General features: G+C 39.2%; 1 protein-coding gene across 1 annotated transcript in view; it reads right to left on the bottom strand.

Annotated features, from left to right (window-relative positions):
- Positions 1 to 10723, bottom strand: part of LOC136863740 (1-phosphatidylinositol 4,5-bisphosphate phosphodiesterase gamma-1) — a 512032-nt gene extending 501309 nt beyond the window's left edge. Inside the window, exons 1-2 of the mRNA XM_067140126.2 lie at positions 10604 to 10723; positions 10249 to 10485 (exon numbers count right to left, since the gene is read on the bottom strand). Of these exons, the coding sequence (XP_066996227.2) occupies positions 10249 to 10438 (190 nt within the window). The 5' untranslated portion in view covers positions 10439 to 10485; positions 10604 to 10723. The remainder of the gene's footprint in view (positions 1 to 10248; positions 10486 to 10603) is intronic.
- Between the last annotated feature and the right edge of the window lie 1318 nt (positions 10724 to 12041).

The following is a 12041-nucleotide window of genomic DNA, read 5'->3' as shown; positions in this document are numbered from 1 at the left end:
GTAAATTAAAGTGTGATATGGGCGGAGAATCAGACGGTAGGGCATGTTTAGGTCCAAGAACTTCCTTGAAGGAGACAGGAGGTTGAGGAATGTTGTCGGGTTCATTGGGACAAATTTCCACAAAATGTTCTCCAGAGACATCATCATCATCATCATATTCGTTATCACTAGTTTCATCTACCACCATATTCAGAGTAGCTTTAGTGCTGTTAGACACAATTAAACGTCTCTTCTTTAGCTGCGGTGATTCCGCGGACGTGTCCGGTATAATTTCGTCGCTACTCTCTGAACTAAATTCCCTATCACTATCTGATAAATCATCAGCGTTAACTTCGCACTGTTCTAAATACTGCATTAATTTACTGTCATCAATACCTGCTGAAAAATTATCACATGAATAACATGCCATTTTCCTGTCATAAATCCACTCGCTGCAAGGAGCAGTCTCTTACTGACCAGTTAGCGGTATTTGTAAACACAGGAAACGACTCTTGTGAAAGGTATAACACCCTCTTAGAACTGCCAAAGCAAGACCAGGCACACAATAACGCGTAGCCCCTTTACTACAGGTTGTAACAAAAGTATGCACTTCACTATAGGTTGCCTCAAAATTACGTATATCACAGAATTTTAAGCCGGCCGATGTAATCGGCTCTGGCAACTTCCGACTGGATTGTTAACGGCCGACCAGATCGGCTCTGGCAATTTAAAGGGCGGATGCTCGCACTACCGCCCGGCACCAAAAGAGTTAAATCATGTCATGTGAAGTTGAGACAGGAGATCAGTCAAATCCAAGTAGGTAGCAGTATATGTAGTAGGTACGTTTCTTGTACGAAGGACTCTGAATTATCCAAGTTTAATGGTCGGCAATTTAATCCATTGGAATTCTTGAAAACTGTAGAAAAACGGTTTTCCAAGAATCTTGATGATGGTTTGATTTGGAATTCTTGAAAACTGTAGAAAAACGGTTTTCCAAGAATCTTGATGATGGTTTGATTGAGTGGAGTATGGTTAATGAGATGTTGGATGTTGCATTTGTTGGAGAAGCGAGATCTTTGTTTCACGTTTATAGACAGGGTATTTTGTGTTTGGAGAAATTTAGGGAGAAATTTAGTTCAAAATTTTGGAGTGAAGCTATTCAGGGAAGGGAAAGAGATCGCGTGCTATTTGGCAAATAAACCTCAGGAAGGTATGTGTATGACAGAGTATTTCTTGGCACATGTTCAGATCAGCCAGAATATTAAAGGTCTAGCATCGGAGAGAGATAGAGTCCGCCAGATGTTGAGGCATTTTCCTGAGAAGGTCGGGCTAGCTGCATGTATGCAGAATATCATTTCGATTAAGGAATTAGAGCACCTTTTAGAGATGTTTGATGCTTTGTAAGGGCAGGGAGGGACTAGGCAAAGTGAAGGTAGGAATTATGCGGATAATGGGAGACAAGGTAATCAGCTAGGGGGAGATAGGAGTAATCAGAGTGATAATTACAAAAGGGGAAACAGACACTCTAATCAAGAGGTATCAGAAAGTAGGGAATGTACGGATCACACACCTCCTAATCAAGTGCAGAGACATGGTAATAGTGAACAGGCCACATCAAGTAATTTAAACCAGAATCGGACTTCTCAGTTCGGTCAGATAGGCAGTCAGATACCGAAATTCCTATTCGCGTAATGAAACAGTTAATGTGCGATTTAGACGTGAAAGAGCAATTATTGAATGACCAAGTGTTTTGTGGTCAGGAGGATTTGAAGCTATTATGATCACGCCTGTGATTGAAGTTGAGTTTTGAGAGAACAAGGTCAAGGCTTTATTAGATTCAGGTAGTGAGAAGTCGTGTATTAATGTTAAGTTCTATGATGATGCTAAGAGTAAAGGACATATCATTGAGGAAATTCCTGTTAGTAACATGTTCATCTTGTCTGCGGTAGGCAGCAAATCACATAGAATTAAGAGTCAAGTGGCTATTCCAGTTAAGATAGGCAGAGAGACTGTTTTTCAGGTATGTTTGTTAGTGCCTACTTTAGTATATCCAGTGATTTTGGGGGCTGATTGCTTGGGTAGTCAAGGGGTTAAGTTAGATTACGATTGTGCGACGGTTCGATTCTTTTGGAGTAGTTCTCGTGATTTGATGAAATTGGAGTACAAGATAGATGAGGGAATTTTTGTTCATGAGCTGAGTTGTATCCAGGTGGCTTAAAGTAAATGAAGTTTGTGATAGGAAGTCACAGGTAAACCTATGCCACATGTCTGTGGAAGCTAGTCAGGGAGACCAGTTCCTTGAGGCTGTGGATAGAATGAATTTAGTACAGGAGCAGAAGGATTGATTATTTTCTTTGTTAGTAGAGTATAAGAATGTTTTAGTGGTAAGCCTGGTAAAACTCACCTTTATGAGCATAAGTTTGATATCACTGATCACTCGAGTTTTGTGGGACCTCTGTACCCTATCCCATATGTTCATGCTAGAGCAGCAGACGAGGTTATATAAAAAATGTTGGAGGATGGAATCACTGAACCTTCAAGTAGTCAATATGTGAACCCGTTAGTGGTTGTGGCCAAGAAGGATGGAAGTGTTTATGTGTGCTTAGATGTGAAACAGATGAACAAACCCATCGCACACAATCAACAACGACCTGAGTCTATCGAAGACCTGATCCAACGTTTCGATGGTAGGAAATGGCTCACGATGGTAGATTCTGGCAAGTTCCTTAAGGAAGGAAGATAGACAATTCACCGCGTTTATTCATAAGAATAAGTTATTTCAGTTCAAACACGTCCCTTTTGGCATGAAAACCTCAATCTGATGCACTTAACAGGGCGTTAGACATTATGTTGGGACATGAAACGGAGGATTTCACCACAGTTACGTTGATGATCTTGTCATTGCGTCACATACATTCGAGGAAGACAGGAAACACTTAGGGATAGTTTTTCGTAAGTTGAGGGATGGAGGGGTTTACCTTGAAAATGAATAAATCTACATTTTGTCCACAACATATAACATTTCTAGGTCACAGTATCATGCAGCAGTGTGCAACTCCAGAACAGACTAAATTAGAACACATTTTCAACACCAGAACACCACGTAACGTCAGACAACTTCGGTACTTTTTGGGAGTTTGCAATTATTTCAGGAGGTTTGTAATTAAGCATTCATTTCTTGTAGAGCCATTTAGGGAACTTCTTAAGAGTAATGCTAGGTGGAATTGGGGTCTAGAGCATGATACAGCTTTCACACAGCTCAAGTTAGGTTTTTGAGAAGCTGTCATGCTAAAATATCCTAAATCAGACCGTGCATACTTAGTTATGACTGACGCTAGCGATAAGGGGATTGCGGGGGTGTTATTTCAGGCGGATAAGGGTAACCTTGGGATTGTGTCTCTAACTAATAGGAGACTTAGCTTAGCTGAGAAGAGGTATACCGTTACCGAATTAGAGTTGCTTGCCATTGTGTACTCCTTGGAGAAATTTAGAACGTATGTGTTAGGAACTAAATTTAAGATTATGACGGATCACAATGCTCTTATTATGCAGACGTGTAAGTTAACAGCTAATCGTGTGTCTCATTGGATTCTTGCCTTACAAGAGTACGACTTTTGACATGTCATGTCAAAGGGGCAGACAATTTCTTGGCAGATTTCTTGAGTAGAAACCCTCAGGTATCTCGTGAAGACATTGTCGCCGAACAGTCAGGAGGCATTTTAGTAGGTACTGCCAAATTTTATGAACATAAAGAAGAGAAGTTACATTTGTGTAAGATTAATGTGGAACAGAGGAAGGAGGACAATCTTATTCAGATAACTGGTGAATTGGAGGCTAGTGAGCCTCACGCTCAGATTAAGAAAGGTAACACGTGGTACCGATTACAAGGTGATTTACTGGCTAAGAAGTGTTATAACGATGTGTGGTGTGTGATAGTTCCCAGGTCTTTGATAGAAGACACTGTCTGGTTTTATCACAAGGAGTTGGAACATTTTGGTCCAGGCAAGGTTTTATGTGCTCTTCAGCACAATTTCATCCGAAAGAACATGGGAAGGGACGTTAGGAAAATTCTAGTGACTTGTGACTTGTATCACCACTGCAAGCATCCCTACAGGCATTTAGAAGGTCCTAGACAGGTAGTTTTGACACAGGCGCCAGGAGAGCTTGTATGCGTAGATCTGTATGGACCGCTAGTGTCTTCTCGGTATGGATACCAGTTCATATTTGTCGTATTAGATGCCTTCAGGAAATATGTCAAGTTGTATCCCCTGAGAAAAACCACGGGGCGAAGGTGTGTCAATCAGCTCATTGACAAGTATGTGCCTGAGTTTGGAAAGCCACTCAGGATACTATCATAACATGGATCACAATTTTCTTCAAAAATCTGGAGAACCAAATTGGCAGAAATTGGGATACATCATATATATTTGTCGATACGATATACGCAACGGAATATGTCTGAAAGAGTCATGAGAGAACTCGGCAGGATGTTCAGGTCGTATGTGAGCGAATAATACAGCTCATGGTTTAATCGCCTAGACGATATTGAGCGGTGGTTTAACGTCAGTGAGCATGACAGCACTGGATATTCTCAGACTGAGGTTCAATTAGGTAGGAAGCCTACCAATGAACTCGCCAGAATACTAGGTTTAGCTCCAGGAGCGGTGGTACCCAGGGATATCTTCATCCAGCTGGCTAGGGATAATTTAATTAACTCAGGTAATAGGAGAATTCGCCAGCAAAAGGGGAAAGTACAGGACGAGTTTCAGGTGGGTAACGAAGTGCTTCTCAGAGTTCCTCATTTGTCGAATGCTGATCAGAAAACTATGCATAAGTCTTTTCATTGATATCAGGGTCCGTATACTGTGGACAGTAGAATAGGCAAGTGTGCTTATCGGCTTCTAACTTCTGACGACAAGGTCCTTGGGACATATAATATATATATATATATAGTCTTCACAGATATAAGAGATAGGATCTGCACCTTGGATGTAAATATTACCACAGTAATTTATGTGTTCAGTAGTAAGAAGGGATTGTACTGAAGGATATATGAAACAATCGGAGTTGTTTGTATATAGCCATATTTTTATTACTGTTTCAAAAAATTGCATATTGGGTGTGCAAATACAATGAAGTAAAGTCAAAGAAATATTAATGTTTATTTATTCCACCTATTCAACACATAAAATTAAACATTAATATTTCTTTGACTTTATTGTACAATTCAATACGGACCAAAATATGAGAATTATAACATGTAATACAATGAAGTAGACACAATGTATAGATCTTTATCATAGTAATTTAAATGTTCAGTTATGTCATTCTAGGATTATTTATGAAGTTCTGTTTTGTGGTGAATCATAATATGTGATATCATTTCTTATTATTGTCATTTTTATTATTATTTCATATGTATATTTTATTCATAATACTATAACCTGGAAGGTGGTATGAGTGTTTTGTACAACGGCTGGGAAAACATTGCTATTTTGAACTCTGGAACTTTGTATTAGCCATGCGGAAATTCCAGAGTCTGATGAGGTGACCTTGTTGATGTGGTAGTCAGAAACTTCCGATGACTCATGTGAAACACCCCAGAGTCTGTTGATCTTCTGATTGTCTTGTGACACGGGAGAAGATCAGGGCGTTGTCTTGACAAGAGGATCTACTAGTGATTGGATGGTCAGGATCAATCTAGACGTATCATGTGAGAGGAAGGGGAAGGCTGAGGTCTATACAAACATGTGCTCAAACTTCGGCGGAAGACACGATACTGGAGTACTGGAGTAACTTCACACTATACTGGACTGGACTTCAAACTTTGGTGGAACGTGGTCTTATTATGTTTGTGGAACGTGAATGACCTACAAACAGTGGAATGCTTAGGCACTGGTATTGTATAACTTGTGGCGGCTTGGTATTATACGTCGGTGGAAGCTGCGGGAGTGCTGTATCTCAGACTTTCCAGGATTTATGTTTTAGAACGTCAAGCGTGTGTTGCTCAAGTGCATGTATCTTTAAACCAAGTGTTAAAGAGTCAGTGGACACATTATTATAAAGGTACAGTATCTGTGTGATCTAATAAGTGCCAATGATGAGAATCTGTAAGTCGTGTTGATACACAGACAGTGAAGGGTACTTATCTACATCTATGTGCATTGTTCAACAGACTAACTGCAAATTGTAGCTTGGTCCTCGCGTTTGTTTTCCTGCTGTTTTCATTGTTGTTTTTGTACATATGGAGTCTTCCAGTGGTATTTGTGAGTGCATTTTATGTATATTTTAGTGTGCTGATGAGGTGCTCATGCATGGATTTTATTGAGACTATAGTTATTTTAGAATCAGTAGTGTTACTAATTAACCTGGGTGCAGTTCCTACCTATTTAGTCGTTTTCAGAACATTAGGTAAAGCCTGAAGCAGATATATCAGTACGCAGCTTTTACGTACACACCCTATGCCATGCTCTATCAAAATTCGAGGGATCCAGTCTGCTGAACTCTGGCGCCCATACTACGGATATTTCAATCAATTATTTTTATTAATTTCTTTGATTTTAATTATGTTAGTAATTTATTCAGTTATTTATTCATTTTGAATTAGATTAGAATTTATGCCCAAGCGTGAGGCAAAGAAGTATTTTATTTTATTCATATTTGATAATTTTAATCATATTGCAATGGTTAATTATTAATATAGTTATTTAACATTTATTACAACACTACTCATTTTCAGCTGTGTTGAGAAGACATGTCACCAGATACAAAGGTAGCATTGGAGCATATGAAATTAAATAAATTATACTTTATTGAACTACCTTGTTGATGCAACTTCAAGAGAGAAAAAATGATCTTCCACACCAGTTGGCAGTTCAGACACAAACACATTGTGTACAGTGTACCAACGCTACTGTTAGAAAGAGATTTCTGTGGTATTATAGTTCACAGGGTTGTGTGTGATGAGAATGTCGATGTTTTGGACAAACAGGTCAAAATTTCAAAATATGAAATGAAAAATATTGAAGGAAACACAGAATGTGCATTCCTCAAACACTTCCTAGATACAGAACATGAACGTGTAAGAGACTATACAAATCCAGAATTCTCTACAGCCCTAAAGTACAGACCCTTACATGTAAAGGACATCAATATTTAAGAATTAAACATTAAGATGTCACCAATAAAATACGAGGTGATGTAGATGACAATATGTAGCATGCTTACTGAAAGCAAATTGAACTTTTGCCAAGGGTGTTCTACAAATACCCTAACGTTATATTCCACAATTTTATTATTACCAGAATGAATAGGGTTCATGATAGGCCTAGTTGTTTTAAAACCTCCCCTGAAAGAATGAATGTCTGAGTAACTTTTATAAAATAAGACTTTTGTCTCTACATTGCTCAGAATCAAAAAAGAATGGTATTTCTGAACTGATCGTGTCCATACTACGAAGGAAATGCAATTTTTAATTTTCCATCATTTCTGTCTGTATGTACATGCATCACGAGAAAATGGCTGAATAGAATTTAATGAAAATTGGTATACAGAGTCAGAGAATAAGGCACAACAATCTAGGCTATAAGTAATGTTATTCACACTGGATGAAATGGTTGTTATGGGGAAGGCCTAATTTTAATTCTCATATATCTATATTATTATTAAAGCCTCTGTGGCTCAGACGGCAGCACGTCGGCCTCTCACCGCTGGATATCGTGGTTCAAATCCCGGTCACTCCATGTGAGATTTGTGCTGGACAAAGCGGAGGCGGGACAGGTATTTCTCCGGGTACACCGGTTTTCCCTGTCATCTTTCATTCCCGCAACACTCTCCATTATCATTTCCATAGCATTTATCACTCATTAATAAATCACCTTGGGAGTGGTGACCCCACTGTAATAACAGCCTATATATGTTTCATTCATTACATCTCTGACCCGGTCAGTGACTGGAAAACAGGTTGTAGGTTTTCATTTTCATATCTATATTATTAATGGTCCTATCGATAAACGCAACATAACAAAAGTTATAGGTAATACAATTTCTGATCATTTATGTCTCATACAGTTTTGCTGTACCGGCTACTATAACAGAGATATTTATGAATTTAGGCTTTTGTTGCTTAGTCAAAGTCAACACAGACTATCGCTTGGATATACTGTATTGTTCAAGGGTGGTCATAGTAGTTTTTTTGCGATTGCCTTAACTGCACAGTCATCAGCCCATACCAGCAAGGAAAATTGTAAAGATTACTATCAAAATGAAAAAAATATCTTGAAGGAACATCATAAACGGAGAAAGAAGAACTACCTACACATTGGATACCCTAATATCACAGAGTTGGAAGAAAATTAAATATGAAGGCCTGCAATATCAAAAGCCCACAAAATTTATCAACAATAACATTACATTGACTATTGATTGTTGTGATGTGCTTTGTCTTCTCCAATGCCACTCATCTCTGACAGATAGGATTACTGCTGTATGCCCAGTAGGACAGAGTACCTGAATATTGGCAAGAACTAGCTGGGAAGATAAGATAACTTTCTTCTGCAGCATGCCATTCCTCTGGTTCATAAATGTTGTGATAACTACTGGTATGTGACAAACTAATTCCAGCTATTCGATCCCTACTATTAGGCACTTACAGGAATGGGGAGTGTGCACACTTTACGGAAAATAGCAGACCAATGTTCACCGCTGCCTGTGGCTGGGTCATTCCAGTTCTGGAACTTGGCTCTGTTAGAATGCAAGTGTAGTATCATTCACAAAGCCGACCCCGCAGTGTAGGGGTAGCATGCCTGCCTCTTACCCGGAGGCCCTGGGTTCGATTCCCAACCAGGTCAGGGAATTTTACCTGGATCTGAGGGCTGGTTCAAGGTCCACTCAGCCTACGTGATTAGAATTGAGGTGCTATCTGACGGTGAGATAGCGACCCTGGTCTAGAAAGCCAAGAATAACAGCTGAGAGGATACGTTGTGCTGACCACATGACACCTCGTAATCTGCAGGCCTTCGGGATGAACAGCGGTCACTTGGTAGGCCAAGGCCCTTCAAGGGCTGTACTGCCACGGGGTAGGTTTTTTACCATTCATGAAAAGTGAGAAACTCTGCTGTTTCTCATTTGATCGAGCATTTCATGTGATAGAATTGCTTTTAAATGCAACATTTCAGTTGGTTAATACTGTAGTCAGACAAGAATACTGATGTCATTGTAATGATCTATGTCAAGTTCAGTTAATATATTTCTGTCTGTTACAGCATCAGGGGTACATGGATGGGTGGATTTTAATGAAACTTTGTATTTCAGTTCAGAATAAGGTAGAATAGGATCTTAGTTATAAGTGGTCCAAGAAATTTCACAGGAAAGGGATGTTTCAGAAGGAGCCAAATGCATAAAACTTGATGTATCCCTCCCATAGTTGGGAAAACCAGGTAAGGAATGAGGGTGTATTACAAAGAGTTGGAGGAAAATGAAGTATGTTGCCAATCATTAGAAGGAGAAAAATGAACTGAATCAGACATTGTTTGAGGAGGGACTGTTTACTGAAAGAAGGAATAGAAGGAATGGTGAAAGACAAATGAGGAAGAGGAAGGAAAAGATATCAAATGTTGGACAATATCAAAGGAAAGAAATATTCGGACATGAAAAACTTTGTGCAGGACAGGCAAAAGTAGAAGAGATTCATCCCAGCTGGATGAAGATGATACTTCTTTCTGATACAGTAAAAAATGAGCGAAATATCAGTGTCAGTCACGTGAAAGTGTAAGTCCAAGAATCGATAACTGTATCAACTGTAAAGATAGTTGCTATGGAGGTTGCTCTGGCAACGTTTTAAAGCCTTTGTACATCTGTCAGTATTTTTTAAAATATTTACCTGATACATGGCTTTCTTTTATATGGAAGGAAAGAGATCATTTGAAGATCAGGAATAATGCGAACAAAAAAATTATATATATAAAAGTGCAATGGGCCACGGAAAGCAAAGGGCAATGAACAGTGTGAAATTGACTCACAAACCGAATACCATCAGAACTGAAAAGAAAGAAAAAAGCTGATAAATAGAGGTTCAATAGGAAAGTGACCAGAGTAGTATGGCATAAGTGAAGTGTAGAAATACTGGACTCGGCTCGTTTACGAATATGTGTACATAATAATTATATCTCACAGTAGTGACCACAGAGTAGGCTATCGTACATTTAAATACTGAAAAATCTACGGTACCGGTATCAAAAAGTGAACAAAGTGAATCACATAGACACTTACCAGCACCCTCGACGGTTCTCCTGGACCACACGACTTGTCTAGTTTCTCTTCTAATCAACAACGTCTTTCTTTCGGGACGTTTGCGAGGGTAAAACTTGATAACGACAGTCCCTCGCTCTAGTTGACTTATAATTTGTTCCATTTCTGGAATGAAACTTACACCTCCATTTGGCATTCCCCTTAATGCCATTATGGTCGAGTACTTTCCTCCGCCTAATCTGTATCATCAATTCAAAACTAGAAAAGAAAAGTTGACAACAGTCTTTAAAAGTTTTAGGTTACACCTAGGCAAGTTACACGGGTTAACTTTATTAGTGGTTCTCAATTTCTTTTCAATACACTCAAATGAACTTACCTCTTCTTGAAATCATATTCATGGATAATAAATCATATTTAAATTAATTAATATTCAGCCTTTCATTATTTTTTAAAAAATCCAGTCATATTTTGACAGGATTGACAGCTGAATTACTAGGAAACCAAAGAGAATAACAGTGGGCCAAAGAGATAGGCTGTCAGTATACCGGATAACCGGTGTCAGTGTCGCCAACACAATTTTCATTTACTAAGCTGTTCAATTAGCAAACTACTATAACCGCAAACAATGGAGATAGTGGGTTCGAATCCCACTGTCGGCAGCCCTGAAGATGGTTTTCCGTGGTTTCCGATTTTTACACCTGCTGGGGCTGTACCTTAATTCAGGCCACGGCCGCTTCCTTCCCATTCCTAGGCCTCTCCTATCCCATCGTCGCCATAAGACCTATCTGTGTCAGTGCGACGTAAAAAAAAAAAAGCAAACCATAGATATTTAATTATGCTCATTGAGCTAGTCTAACAAATGGAGATGATGGTAATTGTTTTAAGAGGAAGTAAAACTGGGCAACCATCCTTTTTTTATTTTATTTATTTACATAGAAAAGCGCACAATGTGCAGGGTTATAAACTTAATCACTACAAAGTTTTGTCAGAGAACACGGTCTCTTCTGGCACTCCAGTGCGTGGTAACGACCACAGAACTCTCACACCATCGACATACACAGTCATGGTTCGGATCGTGGAATCTAGGTACAACACATGCCTTGTGATGGAAGCCATGGACAGCTGCACGGGTCACTGTATGTCTGAGGTCGAAGCAACTCTGACACCAATTGACTGTTGTCATTGCATCCGTTATATAGAAATCACTCAACATTTTTGACCTTTAATTTTAATTCATATAAGAGCTCTTGATATGCCTTTGTTGATTGTAGAGTCATTGTATGTCGCAAGTCCTCAATGAAGAAAGGTTCTCGGGTCAGTTCATACACAAGTCTAGAGAGTGTGTATTTAGATACACATAGGGCTCTTTTAAGGAAAATTGCTTTCACCCTTTCTATCTCTTTTAGATCTTTCTTTTTCAGGAAGGTCCAAATTGTTTCAATGCCGCAAGTGACAGTTGGAGTAACTTTGAGGTGGAAGAGTTTCAAGCAGGGGCGTATTCTCCTTGAATGCAAGGCATTCATTGCATGCGTTATGATAACACAAAGAACTGTCTGATTTACGATTTTAGGTTGTTTCAGGTCAAATATTAACGATTTTATCTCTCAGAAGTTCAAAAGGTCCGCGCAACTGTACTAGTTCCGTTGCTTGATTACGTGTATTGCTGGTGTAGTCTCGCCGTCTACTCCACTCTCGGAAGAAAGAGACAGCAAATGTAGGAGTTACGGACGAAAGGCATTCAATCTTAAAATTGCATTCAATGGCAGACGTAGTTCTGAAACCCTCGGAACGATTTCGCTGCAATTGAAACTTGG

The sequence above is a fragment of the Anabrus simplex genome, chromosome 1 (genome assembly GCF_040414725.1).
Source record: "Anabrus simplex isolate iqAnaSimp1 chromosome 1, ASM4041472v1, whole genome shotgun sequence".
NCBI classification, from domain to species: Eukaryota; Metazoa; Arthropoda; class Insecta; order Orthoptera; family Tettigoniidae; genus Anabrus; species Anabrus simplex.
This window is presented reverse-complemented; position numbering and strand designations above follow the sequence as displayed.